The sequence below is a fragment of the Erpetoichthys calabaricus genome, chromosome 2 (genome assembly GCF_900747795.2).
Source record: "Erpetoichthys calabaricus chromosome 2, fErpCal1.3, whole genome shotgun sequence".
Taxonomy (NCBI): domain Eukaryota; kingdom Metazoa; phylum Chordata; class Cladistia; order Polypteriformes; family Polypteridae; genus Erpetoichthys; species Erpetoichthys calabaricus.
In genome coordinates this window covers 235197138-235218406 of record NC_041395.2, presented here as the reverse complement: position 1 = coordinate 235218406, position 21269 = coordinate 235197138, and the positions used below count along the sequence as shown (strand labels likewise).

Genomic DNA, 21269 nt, shown 5'->3' with positions numbered 1-21269 from the left:
AATGGGTTTCATCGATAACTTCGCATCCAGCTTTTGAGAGTTTAAACATTCATAAACATCAAAGTGTCCACTACTCAAATCGTCACCTGTGAATCTAAGATGTTTAAGAGGCATTGGCGGTTGTCCAAAGGTGGAAAATATTTGGCCATTTCGATACACTTGAAAGCGACAACCGAACAATTCAGCGGCAGCCATCAACTCACATGCAGAACCATAGGTGAAGGGCTTAAGCATTTCACTCTTATAGTGCTCCTGTGTAGTATAATTATCTCCTGTACCGTCACAAGTCCCCACCTTGAACCTGTCCCAGTCATTCAATAATTAAGACACAATCTTCCTTCGGATTTTAAGAATGAGCCTGATATGGCCGTGCAATATGTAACACAGAGAATGGAAAAGGCAGGCGTCATCTCCGGGCATGGAAACCACTCGGAAAGTGACAGTTGTTTGATCGATGGTGATCACCTCGATAAACATGTTAATGGGGGTACAGTTGGAACGATAAAGGAAATGGGTACCTGAACAATGTAAACTAAGTCTAAAATACCTACACAATAACTATAATCATAATAAACAAACAATAAAACAGCAGAGAAGCCGTGGATTAAATAAAAAGGCTGCAGTTATCAGCAGGGAGACGTGAATACCATGGCGAAGCAAGGAAGGGAATGAAGAGACCGGGGCAACGGACAGCCTATTAGCACACCGCATTTCTGCTTCCTTTTCATCGTTCCGGACAAAATAAAGTTGCAAAAATTTGTGTTCCTCAGTTGGCATAGATAAAAGACTACCAATCAAGTGATACACTTTTCCCTGGACTTTAAATGGAGGCATAGCACCAAATGACGTCATTTGAAATGCGCTGTTGTACCTTTGACTGTTGTTCAAGAAATGCTCACTTTGAGGATGTTCGCCATTTAACAGGCCCTCAAGAAGGTCAGGAAGCTTATGTAAAGGAGTGAGAGAGACTTTACCACTGTTACAGCACAAACCAGGAGACTCGCATTTCCACCTATGAGCTTGACAATACTCACAGTCAACTTCCATGGATCCAATGTGTACTGTTTTGTTGTTTTCGTATGAGCCGCTTTTCATTTTTAGGATCGTACCTAGAAACAGAAGTTCTATGAACTTGTGGATTTTTCTGCGAGTATTTGGCGGCAGCATCACAAAGTTGTTTCCGTCTAGCTGCATCAGAAAATGTACGACGAACTCTGACACGCCTCCTTTTTACTGTTTTCTCACAGCTTCCAAAATAAGTACGTACATCGGCTTCAGTTAGCGCAGGGAAGCCGCCTACCAAATTTCGTGAAGATGGTGCCATAAATACGTTGTCGAGCATTATGACCGTTACGTGTAGAATTTCGAAATGAAACCTGCTTAACTTTTGTAAGTAGGCTGTAAGGAATGAGCCTGCCAAATTTCAGCCTTCTACCTACACGGGAAGTTGGAGAATTAGTGATGAGTGAGTCAGTGAGGGCTTTGCCTTTTATTAGTATAGATGAAAAAAGTTTCTGTTTTAGTTTTGTGTTCAACATTTCTTGCATCACATTTCCTTTCATCCTACATTTACCCAGATCGTTGTAGACACAGAACACACATAAAATGAATGTATTCCAAATAACGATATATTATTTACTTTATACAACTCCATGCACCTCACATCCAGATAAACAGACTTGAGCTGGGAGAACTTCAGCTGTGTCGATGAGGGATGGTATAGCAGGCTACTTGCTGCCTGTGCTGACTGACACATTTGCAAAACAAAGACGCTGATGATGAGGCACGAAGGAGTTTAAGGTGGCCCGACATTGACATTTTTCGTAGGCTTCAGGGAATCTAGTGTTAAGAATTATTTTGGCTTTCATTTGATAAAGGGAAGAAAGATTTTAAATACCACAGTTGTACAGTCACATTTAAATTCAAATTGTGTGTATTCAATGTGTATTACACTCAGAGTATTCAAAATTAAATTGAAATTTTAAAGTTTCTAGTCAGCATCATCTTACTCTAGACATAGTATGCAATACTGCAGGATTTTAATGATTGTCACAGTCTCTTCCAGGAACAGCCTAGTATTTTGTCTTTTGCTTGGACAGCTTATATTCTGCCATCAATAAAATGGACAACTTTTTGGCCAATGGGAAACAGCAGCTTTTTTTACTTTCCAAAGTAAAAAACGCCTCACTGCGCCTTTGTCCCAAACTTCCTTTCAATTCAAGAAGTCACTTAACTTACATCTAGCTTCTAGCTTGCAAAAGCAACTTAAGGCATATTTACATTCTGGATTGTTCACACACGCTCACAAACACACATAATCAAAAACGACTACTTAGTGCACATAGTTGAACTACAAGAATTTGAGGCAATATAAACCAAAGGTAAAAATCACTCATCAAATTTGGCTGCAGTATTCTTTCATGCCCAGCAGATGGCATTTTTGGGCTCCTTTCTAAATCACCCAAGTCTACCTGTGTAGAAAGTGAGATTCTGCAAATAAAAAAGATGAAAATATCACAGGATGTCGTTACCACATAGTTTATTAACATGGAGCGTTGTGTATTCTGTTGTAAAAACAGCATGTTTATGTGTGGCTTTCTCAGTGTCATAAAATTATTTGGAGGAGTGGACTGAAATGAAAACTCTCACACTACATAACAATGCTTGTGTTGCTCATTTGGTGTTGCTACCTTATTGTTTCAAAATAAAAATGAATAAACAAGATAAAGATATCCATGCACCCTAAACAGGAGTTAGCATATCAGTCGTTTTCAGATGTAAGCGCTTAAGGGAAAAAAAAAATGTAAGTGTAAAAAAAAATGAAAAGGAGACATCTGCCCTGACAGTTCGTACATCAGTTCTACTCTTTAAATGGAAAGCACAGTGCTCAAAGCATGGAGAAACCTGTCAAAATGCCAGTTTAACAGATTTGAACTAACAAGAGAACCAATGTTTTATTTTGATGATTGGTTGAAGAGGTTATTAAAAAGGTTACAGAGATCAGAAATTTAAAACTGCAGTCACTGAGCTAAAGGATGAGTAAATAAACAAATGAAACTGTAGCAATATAGCTATTACTCAAACAGTAAGAGTTGCCTGTTAAAGGAGTAAAGTCGTTAGGTCACAAAAAAAAAAACACCTTCTCTGAAGCATGCATTGTGGATATTTATCGACACAGAATGCTAAAGAAAATCTACAATGTCTAATAAAACCTATTTATTATTTTTATGTAGATCAGAAATACATTCAAACAAATCTTTATCACTTGCGTAAAGTTATTACAGTATTAAAAAAAGCCTCAAAAAAAATGTTTACCTGACTAGCAAGAGATAGTATAAAAGCCCAGTCTTCCTGCCACTGCTCTTCCCGCAGAGAGAAATGCAAGCCAAAACTTTGCGAGTACCAAGATTCCCACTCTTTCCAGCGTGTATAGAACCTAAAATGAATTTTGTAAACTAGCATGTAAAGAACAGAAATTATAGAAATAAACATTTTGCATTAAGATACATAAAAAGTAAATATGGAAATCTGTTATTACTAAGATTCTATAGATATAATTCTCATATTCTAAATTTGTTCTGCTCTTGCTTATTGTAAATTAAAATAATATTAATTTGTAAAGATGTGAAAGGTGAGCATTTGCCTTGAGAATATAATAAGCATATTAATGTTAACATTTACATTGTCTAGATGGCTAAAAATCTAACATTGGAAAGCTAATATGTGTATGCAGAATTACAAATTAAAAGAGGGGAAGTAGCAAACAGTTCAAATAGCCAAGGTTCTTTCAGCAATTTCTAAGGGAAACCTTTAAGTATAATGGGGTTTATGCATTTAATGTTAATCTGAATAACAACTTTTTTAAGCATTTCCTTCATGAAAAACTCAATGTATTAAGTGTCTCCCTCTGACCAGTTTTAGGGGCAGAACCTATTTTGACTGAATGCTCAAAATCTAATCTGAATTTAGGGTACTGTGCAAAAGTCTTAGGCCACAAAATAAAAATTAAAGATAGTTATTTGGGTAGCAAGTGTTTATTTACTCATGAAAATAACCTGAGAGTAAATACAGGCACATAATTTGTCTCTTAACTTTACAGATCAGACTAAGCAGTCATAATTTCCTAACTTTATACCTTTTAACAGTTTTAACCTTTACAATGTAGAGAAAAGCCAAGCAAAATGACACCTTTTATTGGCTAACTAGAAAGATTACAATATGCAAGCTTTCGAGGCAACTCAGGCCCCTTCTTCAGGCAAGAAGGGGCCTGAGTTGCCTCGAAAGCTTGCATATTGTAATCTTTCTAGTTAGCCAATAAAAGGTGTCATTTTGCTTGGCTTTTCTCTACATTCATAATGGCTAACACGGTACAACACCCTAGTACTACAGATATACAAGACAACCTTTACAATGTAAAGTCCAGGTAATGTAAAAAGTGTATACAGTCCCCTCCAAAATTATTGGCACCCCAGTAAAGACAAGTGTAAAAAAAAAAAAAAAAAAGTTATAAAAAAAAAAAAAAAAATCATCTTTTAGGGATAAAAATGAAAGAAATCCAACCTTTAACTGAAGTAGATTTATTCTGAGACAAAATAATTCCGCATCAAGAAGTTTATTTTTTAAACACAAATGCCATGATTATTGACATCCTTGCATTTAATACTTTATACAATCTCCCTTTGCTAATGAAACAGTACCAAGTCCTCTCCTACAACATCTTGTAAGGTTGACGAATATAGAGTAGGGAATACAAGACCATTCCTCTTACAGAATTTCTTCGGATCATCCAGGGCACTAGGTCCTTTACTGTGCACTCTCCTCTTCAGTTCACCCCAAAAGTTTTTCAATGGGATTTAGGTCCGGGTACTGAGGAGGTAATGACAGAAGCTTTATTTTGTATTCCTTCAACCATTTCTCTGTTTATTTGGACATATGTTTTGTATTATTATCCTGCTTCAAGATCCAATGATGAACCAGTTTTAGTTTCTTAGCAGAGGCAGCAAGATTTAAATTTAAACTCTCCTGGTATTTCATGGAGTCCATAATGAGTATTGCAGAGTTCCCAGGGACTTTGGAGGAAAAACACTTTTTTGCATATAGCCATGTTTTTGATTACATCAAACACACACTGATTGTTTATTGCAAAAAGGTGCATTTTTGTTTGTCTAGCAAACTCCAGAGAACTATGTGTGTGGTTAAATGACAGGAAAGGCTTTTTTCTGGAATGCCTTCCATGTGACATCTTATTACAGTTTTGGAGACTTGATGACCCCAACATGCTTATTTTTATCTGTATTTCTCCAACAGTGCTCCTTTGGATTTTTTAACTCTCTTTTATCGTCCTGCTCACTGAACATGGTGGCAAAATAAACTTGGTTCCTTTTCCAGACAAACTGTTATACGGTTGCTTTGAACAGTTTTTAATTATTTCCCTAACTGTAGATGTGGGCATTTTCAGGCGAGTACCTTTTTTTTTTTATAGCTATTCCCTAACTTGAAGGTCAAAGCAATTTTATCTCATTTGAATTGTGTGTTCTCTTTATCTTTTCCAGGTTGATGAATGAATAAGTGAATTTGGCCTCCAAGTGAAACTGCTGGATTACTGCTTGAAAGTTTCAGCACAATATGATCAACTTAAAATTAAGATATAGATGGTAAAAATGCTACAGTTGGTGTCAATAATTGTGGCATATGTGTTTTTGTTAAGCTTAATTATTTCTTGATGAGGGTTTATTTTTTCTCAGATTTAAATGATAGGTTGGGCTAATCTATTTTTTAGTGTGAAATTAAGGTGATTTTTTTACAGCCTTTTGTATTTCTCCTTACCAGGTGTGCCAATAATTGCAAAGTGGAATGTACCTGCTAACCATGAATAACAGTTTACCACACATTCCCTTATGTGAAGCTGAACAACGTACTTTATCCATCTATACTTAAGCTTACCAATGTGAACAATCATGTAGACTATCATGGAGAGCCTTCCTCAAAACAGAGTCTTTATCATAAATTCCCCATGTGGCTTGTAGCACAGAGTCAAGAAGGCAGTCACCCGCTGTACGATTCCACAGTGCATAGAGCCTACTATCCAGTCGTGTACCCAGTTCAAGAGACCAATTTATAATTGGGGATTCCTCTTCCAGTTCTAGGTTTAAATGGGAAAAAAATATCCAAAAAATGTAAAACAACACATCTGGAAAATATTTTTAAACAATTTAGTATGATTTTTAGTTACTTTTTATAAACTGCAAAACAAACATTGATCACACTGACACACTAATAAAGATCACTTGGTATAGCAAATTTAAATCTGTTATCTAATAAAAATAATCATAATAAACAGAGAAATTCTGCTTCAAACACTGAATTACTAAAATGAGAAGGTTTAATTTTTAGACATAAAATAAGCCATACATCCTCTAAATGCAGTTTTAAGTGCACACTTAATGATTTACCTTACAACAATATATAAAACATTCCCACTGAAGATGATAAAGTGAACAATACAGCATTAAATCTAGCCTTGGTCACTGTTTTATTACTGGAAGAGGGTTGATGTTTGAAGACTACCAGCCAAGAGGTATTTTTAATAAATTAATGCAGAATGAAAAGTGCCGTGAATTCTATCATAAATTTCTTTACACAAGAATTTTGTAGTAATGAAGTACATCTAGAAACTTTGTATCAAACACATTCTATGTGCTAGCTTACTACGGCATGGTATGCATTATTTACATTGTATCTTGCATCATGCTAACGTATGTATATATGCAGTGTGCGCTCTATACAAGCAAATGCATAATACACATGCGCGCACTAAAGTGGATGTCCACACGGAAACATTCATTTGTATTAAATCAACTAGGCTCTTGCCAGCAATGAGCAAAGCAGACAACAATCAACAGTCAATAGTAATCACACCATAAAAATAAGCTCTAGAAGAAGCAATAGTTTTTCCAAAATAATACTTCCACTACTTCAGGTCCAAGTTCCCTTACTTAGGCAATTCTTTGGACTTAGTCAACACCACTGCAGCACACACACCTGGAAGTAAACATCTAGAATGTTCAAAAGAGAACATTCATTCCCTGAGGTATGACTAAAATTAAAGAAAATATATAATGTAAAAATTTAAACAGATGAACCAACCACTAACTCTATTACCATATTGGTGTTGAAAAACACACAAAGCTTTTAAAAGGTATGTTTAACCTGTATAATTGACTATTTGAGATTCTGCATCATCCTTTGCCGGGTAAAAAACATTACGCATGAATGTGGTTTCTTATGGTTGTCGTCTGGGAATTTATTCATTACTACATTGTTGAAACAAGAGTTCTTCTTCAAGACACAAACTAAATAATAAATATCTTGTCTTCAGATTTTCCAGGAAGCATCCACAGTAAAAGTATAAAAATCAAATCTATTTCACAGTATATGATATGAATATATTAAAGGTTAGCTTGATCTGCAGACAACGCTGAAAATGCCTATCCTTAAAGGAATACTGTACCAAAAAATGCTAATTACTGGATATGTTGCTTCTCCTGTACTATTTGAAGTAATGGACAAGAAACATTTTCAAACTTTAGAGTTTTATAGACTAATAACAAAGTTCCTGACACAATAAGCTTGTTTGGGGACTAACACTGAACAAACAGCAAACAGAGTCAAAACATCCATATTTATTAAAAAAAAATGTAACTTGCTTGTGCTGCATAATCCCTATGTCAGATATCCAGTCATATGTTCACATCATCTCAAACACATGGATTTTGGCAAAAATACCGTTAAATAAACTACTTCCAGAAAATTCTCTGATGAACAGCCTCAAAGCCCCTTCAAATGAGTTTGAGCTTTTTAATTGAAGGATGGTCTCCACTCCATACATTGGTTGTAAGCAACAATTCCTTATTTCTGGGTTTTTTAATGGCAGGATGTGAAACTGCATCATTGAATTGACCATCTGCATGTTGAAAAACCTCAGATATACAAATATGCATACTTTTCAACTGATAATATTTTCACTCATTTTTCTTCCCTGATTATTCAACTTGATATGACAAAATGCACCATGGTAGCCAAAGAACGAGCTGCTACTGGGCAGGATCCTGATTGATGATTAGAAGGTTACAGGTGGGTTTTCACCTCTCACCCCACCCACTTCAATTCAATTCAATAAAACATTCTCATTTGAGCAGACTCCTCAGAGATCCATGTGAGGGGTTTTGGAAACAATTTAAGATTTTAATCAGACTATATTTAAAATAATTCTAATAATAATAATAATAATAACAACAAATACATTTTGAAGTGGACTACTTATTTACCATGAGATTCAATTTAAAATAAAAACACATTTAAATAAAATATTGGCCATATAAACAGATGAAAAAAGCTATTTCTATTATAAAATGGTAGTAGAGAACCCTAGCTCTCTCTTTGCAACTGTAAAACAATTTTATTAGTTTTTTTTTTTTTTTTGCATGACATTACATGACAAATTTCCCTTGGGGATTAATACAGTGTACTAAATGTACATTTTTCTGAAAATGTACAAGTTAATGAAGAACACTCTAGAGAGGACAAGCATCAGGACACCTATTCACAAATGACTTAAGTCTACTGTGTTATGTAAAATCCAGCCATTTCTTAAAGAATGACAATGCAATTTTATCCTCCCACTTTCTATAAAATAATCATTAACAGATTTTTCATGTGACAAGTAAAATATAGAATCACACTTTACACAGCAGTTCAAAACAGAGCATAACATTTTGTAATTCAGATGTAAGCATTAACTTGACTACTACCTTTGCATTTCCTCCCATTATACCAGTCTCATTTCCTTGCATGTTTAATGCAGATAATATGAACAACATGCACTTAGAAGTTAAGAATTATGATAGAAAAAGTACTTCACTTTAAAATATATATACTAACTTATATTAATTGTAAATATCCACCTTAATGAATTGTTTAAATAAGTTGTAAATTACAACTTCTATCAAAAATTTAATATCAAATGTGTGTGTGTGTTTGTCAAGATAGTAAATCCATACTGTTGAACCCATCACCCCTGAATTCTGCACTGGTTCCCCACTTGAATTGGGCAAGACTGCAAGCTCAGGTTCCTTTAAAAATTTAGTGATTGCCCCCACCCAGTCACCAACAGGTACCCCAGCTAGTGTTTGTCAGGTTGCAGATCCACTCCATTTAACCTATCCTCACCAAATTTTACAGTTTCATCATTTGTACAGGGGAGCACTACTAAGTATATTTTGTTCTGAAATCTACTTGATGCCCCTACCTCAGCTATAATTTACTGGTCAATCATGAAGGTATGTTGAGCAACTGTTTGGTGTGACAGTGATGGTCCACTTGGTAAAGATAAGTAAAAAGGGGTGGGAGGAAAGAAAAACAAAAACACCTTTGGGTGAAATACTTCAAACTGCTCAAAAGAATTTCGAGGGGTTCCAATAGTCGTATTGAGGGCTTATTTTTTTTCTCAAAAAATAAGGTTAGATTTCTCCCACTTTTTTCAAAGTGTAACTGAATCATTTTTTCCCCATCTACATCATACTTTCAGCTGATCACAGTGTGTTGAAACTTTCAAGTAGTAATCTCCATAACTTTGTTTGACTGACATATAAATATGAGGTCAACAAGGAAAATATATGAGAAAACACCATTCAAATGAGAGAAAAGTGTATCAACCTTGATAAATTAGGATGCATGGATACAAAAAAATTGCTACTTGCCTGAAAATGCCCACCTGTACAGTTAGGCACACCCTGGAACTGTTACCAACTACTCAGAAAGTGGACACAAGTTTTTTTCATTATTTACACATAACATTATTTTCACAATCAGGCTTTTCTCAATATTAAATGGTAGATTGCATCATCAATTGTAAAACAGACAGCCTTCCATTTATTAAACACACCAATGCATAATACATATTAAGGAAGATCTGCCCTCCTGCAATGTTCTGTTTCTGGATCTACAGTTGCACTACAAAGATACTTTTAAACACTTCTCCAGCACCCTAAAAAGTATTATTTGCCTGCTGATCTTGTTCTGGTTCACTCTTGAACCGAAGATCCCTGAATGGCTACAGTCTTATGCTATAACTGTTAAGCATTCATCCATCCATTCATTCATTCATCAAGTAAAAGTTGGTTTTGTTTCTTATTAATGATAGTGGAAAATATCTGCCATATTTCTGATTTTCACTTAATTATTTTAGCAGCTTTACAAATTTAACATTTTAAAGAACTACAGCCAAGGTGCATTTAGTGTTCTAACATATGGATGGATGCCACATTTTGATACCACATAGCTATACATTACAGAGTGCAGTTACCTTTTTGTGTACATGATTTTGTGTTTTCTCTCCATTTAGTGTTTACTAGGGGGCTCCGCCCCCTGCTCGCTTCGCTCGCCAACCCCTGGCGTTGGGACATGAGAAAGAGTCAGATGTATGAATTAGATATAGAATAGTGTGCAGCTTTGGATGATGCCCATAGAAATAACAAATAGAGTGTTTGTCATATATTAATGTTTTATTGGAATATTTCTTTGTATACAACATTAGTAGTAAAGATGGTGTCTTGTCCTTGAATGAGTCTTCCTTGGAATGGATTATTTATAATTTTAACTTTAACGTCAGATGAACGGCGAACACGTGAGAAGGCAACATAAAGTTGTCCATGTCCAAAAACGGGTTCAGAGAGGTAGATGCCAACCTTGTCCATGGTTTGTCCTTGTGATTTGTTGATGGTCATGGCAAATGCAGGTTTAATGGGGAACTGTCGGCGTTTCAATGTAAAAGGTAATTCTAGCTCAGAACTTGTAAGGTCAATTCTAGGAATGAGAACAGTATTGTTAGCATGTGATCCTGTAAGAACTGTCGCTTGAATAACATTGCGTGTCATGGTGTTGACGACTAACCGTGTGCCATTGCATAAACCCTGTTTTGTGTTAAGGTTTCTTAATAGCATGATTATTGTTCCGTTTTTAAGGGCAAGGTCGTGTTGTGGTAATCCGGCAGGGTTAATAGTGTTCAAATATTCTAAGGGGAAATTTATATATTCATTGTCGTCATCAGAGTCAACTTTGTCTGAGCTTAGAAAGATCTGTGTCTCTCCAGGAAGTAATGAAATGACTTGGTTATTAATGTGATTAACATTAATATTTTTTGGACATAATATAGTGCGTTGTGTTAACAGGGGTATTTGGTCTAATGTGATTGCTGTTCCAAATATCTCTTTTACTAAGTCGTCTGAGATAAAGGATTGTGGAATGGAAATAATATCTGGGTGAAGTCCATCTGTATTTGTGAGTGTACCATTTCCCAGTTGTATTAGCCAACTGTTATATTCTGGATCTGGACATCGCATGTTTTGTACCAACTGTATTGTTTTAAAGCAATGCCAATTGTCTGCGTATTTTAAGGTGGACTGAACAATAGCTGAGCGCATGGCATGTGGAACAATAGCTAAGCATTGTCTAAAATCTCCTCCTAATAAAAGAACTTTTCCTCCAAAGGGAATATTATTATTCATCAACGTTTGTAGAAGTTTATCAATGGTGTTGAGTAAGTGACTGGATGCCATTGTACATTCATCAATAATTATCAGTTTTGCAAGACGGATGTCTCGGGCATTGCTACTGTGAATGTTCATAGTGGATACTGATGTCTCTGTGATTGGGACCGGTATTTTGAATATTGAGTGACATGTACGACCATTTATTAACAGATTTGCTGCCACTCCGGAGGATCGCAGTCACTGTTAATATGTTTCCTTTTCTGCAGTTGAACGGTTAATAGTGCTTTATTGTAAGGAGATCCACCAATGCTGACACCTATGCTGTCTAGTGTGAAGGTGTTGACGTTCACTTTAGAATATGTGGCTTTGGGTGTCACTTCTTATGGATGTGTGTGTGTGGTTGGGGGGGGGATGAGGATTGTTGTTGCGCGAGCATCTTCTTTCTTTTTGTGTTCCTGTGTCTTGTTTGAATCCCCCTCTTTGTGTGTGTCCCGTCCGTTGCTTGTAGGGTCTGTGGGGTGGGCTACGCTCGCCAACCCCTGGTGTTGGGAATGACAAAGAGCGTGATGTATGAATGAGATATAGAATAGTGTGACGGTGTAGATGATGCAAATAGAAATCAAACAATAAAGTGTGTGGCACAGTGTAAAGGTTTATTTGAAAATTTCTTTGTACACGCCGTTTAAGTGTAAAAGGTAATTCCAGCTCAGAACTTGTAAGGTCATTTAAGATGGTTATTGTTGTGATCAGAGTCAAGTTTGTCAGAGCTTAGAAAGAGTTGTGTCTCTCCAGGAAGTAATGGAATGACTTGGGTATTTATGTTTTCCACATTAATATTTTTTGGACATAATATAGTGCGTTGTGTTAAAAGGGGCATTTGGTCTAATGAGATTGCTGTTCCAAATGTCTCTGTAACTAAGTCGTCGCAGATAAAGGCTTGAGGAATTGTAATAATATGTGGCTGAAGTTCATCTGTATGGGTGAGTGTACCATCTCTCAGTTGTAATAAGCAATTGTTATGATCTGGTTCTGGACATCGTATCTTTTTTACTAACTGTATCTTTTGAAAGTAATGCCAATTGTCTGCGTATTTTAAGGTGCACTGAACAATAGCTGAGTGCATGGCATCTGGAAGAATAGCTAATCACTGTCTAAAATCTCCTCCTCATAAAAGTACCTTTCCTCCAAATCGAATATTATTATTCATAAACGTTTGTAGAAGTTTATGAATGGTGTTGAGTAAGTGACTTCATGTCATTGAACATTCATCAATAAACAACATTTTTTCAAGACGGATGTCACGTGCAGTGCCACCGTTAATGTTCATAGTGGATACCGATTTGTAGGATCTAATGCAGTTGATAAAGATTTAACTTTCAGGTACATCGTCAGTTATAAGCTTCTGTAGATATTCAGTATATGAATGTAAAGAAGGCAGTCTAATTTGACCCTTTTGACAACAACGTGTAAATGTATAACTTGTATTGCCAGTTGTTTCTTCAGGGAAGTGAACTGAATGACAATGATTGCAAATGACATTCATTAATCCGAATGAATTTTCCTGGTGTATGTTTTCCTTGTGCCGTTTGAGAGGCGCGTTGTTGCATGTGTAGTATTTGGGACGTGTTGTTTTGGAGCTGTAATCGATTTGCCTGTGCTGTATGAGAAGCCCGTTGTAGCCTTCGCTGCCATTAACGTATGTCTGAGACGGGAGGTGTTTCGTTTTGAATCCGTGCCTGTTGCGATGCAACACTTTGATTGATAGATTGCGTAATGTGGATCTAGGATGTAGATTTGTGCATATTTGCGTTGTTGATTTGTTTCAGGGTGCACTGTTCCAATGCGATGCAGTATTTGTGCACATATGCGAAAGCAGTATGGTCCATTGCCTTTTGGTGGCCTGATATTTACTCCGGTATATGCAAAAGCAAATGAACTATTGTAGGATCTAATGCAGTTCATAAAGTTTTTACTTTTAGGTACATCGTTAGTTAGAAGCTTTAGTTGAGCTTTGCGTTTTTGGAGTCGAGACATTTTTTCTTATGGATGTGTGGGGGGGGATCGTTGTTGCGTGAGCGTTTTGTTTCTTTTTGTGTTCCTGTGTCTTGTTGAATCCCCCTCTTTGTGTGTGTCCCGTCCCTTGCTTGTAGGGTCTGTGGGGTGGTTTTGTGTTCTTTTTTTTGGTCTTCCATGGGCTTGTTGAATCCCCCTCTTGGTGTGTGTCCCGTCCCGTCCCGTGCCTGTAGGGAGGGGGGGGGGGGGGGGGTATGGTCGTGCCTTGCTATTGTGCGCTCGTCTGTTCTTTTTTTTTTGGTGTGTTTAGTTTCGTGTGCAATGTGTTTCGTGCTTTCCCCTCGTTTGAGTACTCTTTCCCCTCGTTTGAGTACTCTTTTATGTGCCTTTTCCTTATTTTGGTGCTTGTTGAGCCTCATTTTTGTGACTCCTTTCTGTATGTGCTCACTCCTGTTTTCTGTGCTCTTGTCGGACTCTTTTTGCGCCTGCGTCTCTCGCGGCCCCTCATCCGCCTCTCTCCCCCTCTTTGTGTGTGTCCCGTCCCTTGCTTGTAGGGTCTGTGGGGTGGTTTTGTGTTCTTTTTTTTGGTCTTCCATGGGCTTGTTGAATCCCCATCTTGGTGTGTGTCCCGTCCCGTGCCTGTAGGGTGGCGGGGGTATGGTCGTGCCTTGCTATTGTGCGCTCGTCTGTTCTTTTTTTTTTGGTGTGTTTAGTTTCGTGTGCAATGTGTTTCGTGCTTTCCCCTCGTTTGAGTGCTCTTTAATGTTTTTTTTCCTTATTTTGGTGCTTGTTGAGCCTCATTTTTGTGACTCCTTTCTGTATGTGCTCACTCCTGTTTTCTGTGCTCTTGTCGGACTCTTTTTGCGCCTGCGTCTCTCGCGGACCCTCATCCGCCTCTCTCGCCCTCTTTTGTCCGCCTTTCTCGGGTCCTCAGCCGACTCTCGCGGACTGTTTGTTGCGCCGGCGCAGTACGTCTTTTTGCAGCTACGGCCCATGGCCGGATGTGCCTGCGTCCATCATCCGGTTTAGCATTCTCGGTTAGTAATATGGATCCTTTCTAGTTAGGTTTTACGCTGCCACATTTTCTTTATTTCATTTATTTTTTTATAACCAGTGTCACAATGTAATACAGCTGACAAGAAAAAAAAATATATTTCCTCATTGCTTTAGGTGACGTGTATAAAGGAATTAGTATCATCATAAAAAATATAATGAATATATTTTTATTGAATGCAGAGACATATTTAAAGTGATGTCTTCCTCTTTCATACGCTTCTAGGTAAATGACTTTCTGTTTACCTCGCCTGCATTGTTTTACAGGTATGAAGACCGTTTAACTGACATCGAATGAGTTGGGTGTTGCACAGCCTCACAAAGACCACTGATGCGACTTTGCTGCTGTTTCAATTACTTGTAGTGGGGATCTATTTTATAATCAGGAGCAGCTACTGGATGATTAAAAGATGAAATATAAAAATACTAGCTGTGTTACCTGGCTTTGCTCAAGAAAATTTACTTACTTTTCAGTATACAATACTTGAATTTTCATTTTACCAGGAGATACTATTACTGGATAACTTGAGCTGTTTACTGTTCAACATGCTATATAAAATCCTTGGTGGTGTTGGTGTAAAAGAGATTGTAGTAGAACTCTGTATTAAAGTGTATTTGGTAATGGTACAAAGGTGATTTAAAGTTCATTATCCAAAGCTAAAAACTTCTAAAAATCTTAACTCTCCATTAGCATCAAGACCTCAAATTGGGAAAGCCTCAGCATACAGTGGGTTTGAATAAATGTCTTCCCAAAAAAAAAAAAAAAAAAAAAGCTCTTCATTCTACTCAATCATGGCTTGCTTCCAGTGACTAATTTGCGTTTTATTTATCTATTTCAATAATATCAATATTTGGTGTTAATACTTTTTGCCTTCAAACCAGCATCAGTTCTTATAGGTACACTTGCACAAAGTCAGGGATTTTGTAGGATTATAGTCAGTCAGGTGTATGATCAACCAATTATATCAAACAGGTGCTAATGATCATCAACGTCACACGTAGGTTGAAACACAGTCATTAACTGAAACAGAAACAGCTGTGTAGGAGGCTTACAACTGGGTGAGGAACAGGCAAACTCTGCTACCAAGGTGAGGTTGTGGAAGACAGTTTCATGTTATGGCAAGACTGAGCACAGCAACAAGACGCAAGGTAGTTATACTGCATCAGCAAGGTCTCTCCCAGACAAAGATTTCAAAGCAGACTAGGGTTTCAAGATGTGCTGCTCAAGCTCTTCTGAAGAAGCACAAAGAAACAGGCAACGTTGAGGATCGTAGACGCAGTGGTCGGAAGATGTCCAGCAGTGCCATCAGCTCAGAACTGGCAGAAACCAGTGGGACCCAGGTACACCCATCTACTGTCCGGAGAAGTCTGGCCAGAAGTGGCCTTCATAGAAGAGTTGCAGCCAAAAAGCCATACCTCCGACGTGGAAACAAGGCCAAGCAACTCAAGTATGCACGAAAACATAGGAACTGAGGTGCAGAAAAATGGCAGCAGGTGCTCTGGACTGATGAGTCAAAATTTGAAATATTTGGCTGTAGCAGAAGGCAGTTTGTTCGTCGAAGGGCTGGAGAGCGGTACAATAATGAGTGTCTGCAGGCAACAGTGAAGCATGGTGGAGGTTCCTTGAATGTTTGGGGCTGCATTTCTGCAAATGGAGTTGGAGATTTGGTCAGGATTAATGGTGTTCTCAATGCTGAGAAATACAGGCAGATACTTATCCATCATACAATACCATCAGGGAGGCGTATGATTGGCCCCAAATTTATTCTAAAGCAGGACAACGACCCCAAACATACAGCCAAAGTCATTAAGAACTATCTTCAGCGTAAAGAAGAACAAAAAGTCCTGGAAGTGATGGTATGGCCCCCACAGAGCCCTGATCTCAACATCATCGAGTGTGTCTGGGATTACATGAAGAGACATAAGGATGTGAGGAAGCCTACATCCACAGAAGATCTGTGGTTAGTTATCCAAGAACAACCTACCAGCTGAGTTCCTTCAAAAACTGTGTGCAAGTGTACCTAGAAGAATTGATGCTGTTCTGAAGGCAAAGGGTGGTCATACCAAATGTTGATTTGATTTAGATTTCTCTTTTGTTCATTCACTGCATTTTGTTGATTGATGAAAATAAATGATTAACACTTCCATTTTTGAAAGCATTTTGTTTACATTTTGCCTAAAACTTTTGCACAGTACTGTGTGTGTCTATATATATATATATATATATATATATATATATATACATACAGAGAGAGAGAGAGAGAGAGAGAGAGAGAGAGAGAGAGAGAGGGAGGGAGAGAGAGAGAGAGAGAGAGAGATACAGTGGAACCTCAGTTCACGAACGTCTCGGTACACGTACAGATCGCTTTACGACCAAAAAGTTCACCAAACTTTTGCCTCGGTTCACGACCACACACTCAGTATACGAACAAGCCAGACACACACAAGCAGCGCTAGAGACAGAGCGCACACACACAGGCAGCGCGAGAGAGAGACAAACGCACACACACAGGCAGCGCGAGAGAGAGACAAACGCACAAACACAGGCAGCGCGAGAGAGAGAAATGCGCACACACACAGGCAGCACAAGAGAGAGACAGACGCACACACACAGACAGCACAACAGAGAGGGGGCTGGACGCATAAGGTAGGAAGGCAGTTAAAGAATGCACTGGCTTTTCTCAGTGTTATTCAATGTTTTTACATTTAATTTACTATTACACTGTGCATGCTATGGTTTAATTAAGTATATTTGTGCTTAAAAACGTAAAACAAAATATATTTACATACAGTTCGTATGGTCTGGAACGGATTAATTGTATTTAATTGTATTGGGGGAAATTGCTTCGGTTCATGACCAAATCGGTTTACGACCAAAGTTTTGGAATGAGTTATGGTCGTGAACCGAGGTTCCACTGTATAGAGATATAGATATATATATATATATATATATATATAGATATATATATATATATATATAGATATATATATAGATATATATGCCCTAAGTTCTTGTCTATAAGCCGGACTCATGTATTAGCCGGAGACCAAAAATCATACGAATTTTTAAAATAAAATCGTATCATAGATAAGCCGGACTCATGGATAAGCCGAACGTACTATAACCTATAACTAATAGAAGGGAGGGAGGTCAGTGGTCTCACTCGCGCCCATTTAATTTCTTTAAGGGGGGAGAGAGTGTGAGATATTGCACTCGCGCCCATTTAATTTCTTTAAGGGGGAGAGAGTGTGAGATATTGCCGTCTCTCTCACTCCCCGCATGGCGCGGTTGGAGCGGCCGGAGCGCGTTCTTTCTGCTCTGGGCGTCGCCGAGTCAACACGAGCGCGTAGCGGTCATTTAAATTGTGATTTTATATGTAAGCATATTTAAATATATATCGCGGATTTCTGCGGACAATGGGTCTTTTAATTTCTGGTACATGCTTCCTCAGTTGGTTTGCCCAGTTGATTTCATACAAGGGACGCTTTTGGCAGATGGCTGAGAAGCTACCCGGCTTACTGTTCTCTCTCTCTTGCGGTGACTATCTGTGATCCTGACGTATGGGGATTGAGCAGGGGGGCTGTTTGCACACCTAGACGATACGGACGCTCGTCTAAAAATGCTGAAAGATTATCTTCACGTTGCTATCTTTTGTAAAGCTGATTCCTGAAAAGACATGCTGCACAGTGCTTCGCATACTAAAAGCTCGAAGGGCACGTATTGATTTTTGACTGAAAAACAAACTCTCCCTCTCCCTCTCTTTGTCTGCTCCTGACGGAGGGGGTGTGAGCTGCCGCCTTCAACAGCTTTGTGCCGCGGTGCTTCGCATACTTAAAAGCCAAACAGACATATTGATTTGTTTGCTTCACTGCTTTGAAGAGGAAGATATGTTTGCATTCTTTTAATTGTGAGACGGAACTGTCATCTCTGTCTTGTCATGGAGCACAGTTTAAACTTTTGAAAAAGAGACAAATGTTTGTTTGCAGTGTTTGAATAACGTTCCTGTCTCTCTACAACCTCCTGTGTTTCTGCGCAAATCTGTGACCCAAGCATGACAATATAAAAATAACCATATAAACATATGGTTTCTACTTCGCGGATATTCTTATTTCGCGGGTGGTTCTGGAACGCAACCCCCGCGATGGATGTATAAGCCGGACTTATGTATAAGCCGATATTCTATTTTTTCATTTTCACAACTTTTTTCCTTAGATAAGCCGCGGCTTATTGACAAGAACTTAGGGTATATAGATATATATAGATATATATAGATATATATATATATATATATAAATATAGATATATATATATAGATACTAGCAAAATACCCGCGCTTCGCAGCGGAGAAGTAGTGTGTTAAAGAGGTTATGAAAAAGTAAAGGAAACATTTTAAAAATAACGTAACATGATTGTCAATGTAATTGTGTTGTCATTGTTAGTGTTGCTGTCATATATATATATACATATATATATATAATATATGTGTATATCTATATATATATATATATATATATATATATATATACACATTATATAATAATAATAAATAATAATTCATTACATTTATATATATATATATATATATATATATATATATATATATATACACACATATATATATATACACATATATATATATTATATGCGTATATATATATATATATATATATATATATATATATATATATATATATATATATACACAATATATATATATACACACACATATATATATAATACGAGCTGTATATACCCGGCGTTGCCCGGGGCAGAAGTAACTTAATCGGTCAAACACTTACATATATACGAAAGTAAACCTAATCGGTCAAACAGCTTCATATATACAGAAGCGAACCTAATTGGTCAAACAGTTATGCATGTGCAGAATGATTTTACAAACATTATGCGTGTTAACAATCATTAAAAAGAAAAGATTGAGGAACTGTTCTTCTATATGTGATGAAGCCACTAATAAGACAGATTTTTTTCAGGACCCAGCTGTTTCATAACTAAACTACTGCCACCCCAAAGTAATGCCTAATAGTGGTTTTTGGGGTAGCTGTGGAATAAAAAGGGTGTTTTTTAGTCAGTAAGAATCTGACAGTACCCTTCAGTACGGGCTGAAGGGTGCCTATGTAAGGTTTGACATCCTTCCCGTATGGAAAAAAAAAACATACTAAACTTTTTTTTCATCATTACAGATAATCTCAGTCAAATCGAAGTACGCATTCTCAATTTATTTTTATGTAATTTTTACTTTTTCACAAAGCCATCCCATGCCAATTTGTATGAATAAACTTTTGCTAGAGAGTTAGCAAAAGTTTATTCATGCACATATTTTAATACGGATAATCTATCTCTAATCCAGGTTCTCATTTTCATTCTAATTTAAAATAATAATAGATACTCATTTTTTTCTTCTGTTTTAGAAAAACCAATCTATGCCACCTACGTCTTCGTCAAGTCAGCTTCATCCAGCTTCATCACATATAGAAGAAGAGTTCCTCAATCTTTTCTTTTTAATGATTGTTAACACGCATAATCTTTGTAAAATTATTCTGCACATGCATAACTGTTTGACCAATTAGGTTCGCTTCTGTATATATGAAGCTGTTTCATCGATTAGGTTTGCTTTTGTATTTATGTAACTGTTTGACCAATTAGGTTTGCTTATGTATATAGAGTAGCTGTTTGTCCGATTAGGTTCGCTTCTGTATATATGAAGCTGTTTATCCGATTAGGTTCGCTTTTTTTATATATGTAACTGTTTGACCGATTAGGTTTACTTTGGTATATATGTAAGTGTTTGACCGATTAGGTTACTTCTGCCCCGGGCAACGTCGGGTATATACAGCTCGTATATATATATATATAGCAAAATACCCGCGCTTTGCAGCGGAGAAGTAGTGTGTTAAAGAGGTTATGAAAAAAAAAGGAAACATTTTAAAAATAACGTAACATGATTGTCAATGTAATTGTGTTGACATTGTTATAACTGTTGCTGTCTTTTATATATATATATATATATATATATATAATATATATAATATACACACACACATAAACATTTATATACATATACATATATATACATATCTACATATACACATGTACATATATATACACACACATACATAAACACACACATAAGACTTACTGAGTGAAACGGGCTTTCATTGACAATCATGTTACGTTATTTTTAAAATGTTTCCTTTTTTTTTTCATAACCTCTTTAACACACTACTTCTCTGCTGCGAAGCGCGGGTATTTTGCTAGTATATATATATATATATATATATATATATATATATATATATATACAGTAATCTCTCACCTATCGCGGGGGTTACGTTCCAGAGCCCCCCCGCGATAGGTGAAATCCGCGAAGTAGCGACCTATATTTATTTTATTATTTATACATATTTTAAGGCTTTATAAACCCTTCCCACACTCTTATAAACCTTTCTCACTCTCTTGTTAACCTTTCCCACACTCTTATAAACACTTCCTATGCTCTTAAACACTTTCTACATTCTTAAACACCTCAGACCAACACTGCACACTGCACGCAGCGATCAGACGTCAATGTGTCTGCACTCGCTTTGTGAAGGGGGGCAGCTGAACTCACGCTGAGCAGAAATGGACTTTGTGCT

At 37.0% G+C, this 21269-nt stretch overlaps 1 protein-coding gene across 2 annotated transcripts in view; it reads right to left on the bottom strand.

Moving 5' to 3' along the window:
• The window catches only part of LOC114646888 (ubiquitin thioesterase Zranb1), a 170630-nt gene that overhangs the window by 27337 nt on the left and 122024 nt on the right, over positions 1 to 21269 (bottom strand). For both annotated transcript variants that reach the window (XM_028795270.2, XM_028795269.2), the window contains 2 exons: positions 5944 to 6142; positions 3316 to 3436 (listed from right to left, as the gene is read on the bottom strand). In XM_028795270.2, coding sequence (XP_028651103.1) covers positions 3316 to 3436; positions 5944 to 6142 — 320 coding nt within the window. The remainder of the gene's footprint in view (positions 1 to 3315; positions 3437 to 5943; positions 6143 to 21269) is intronic.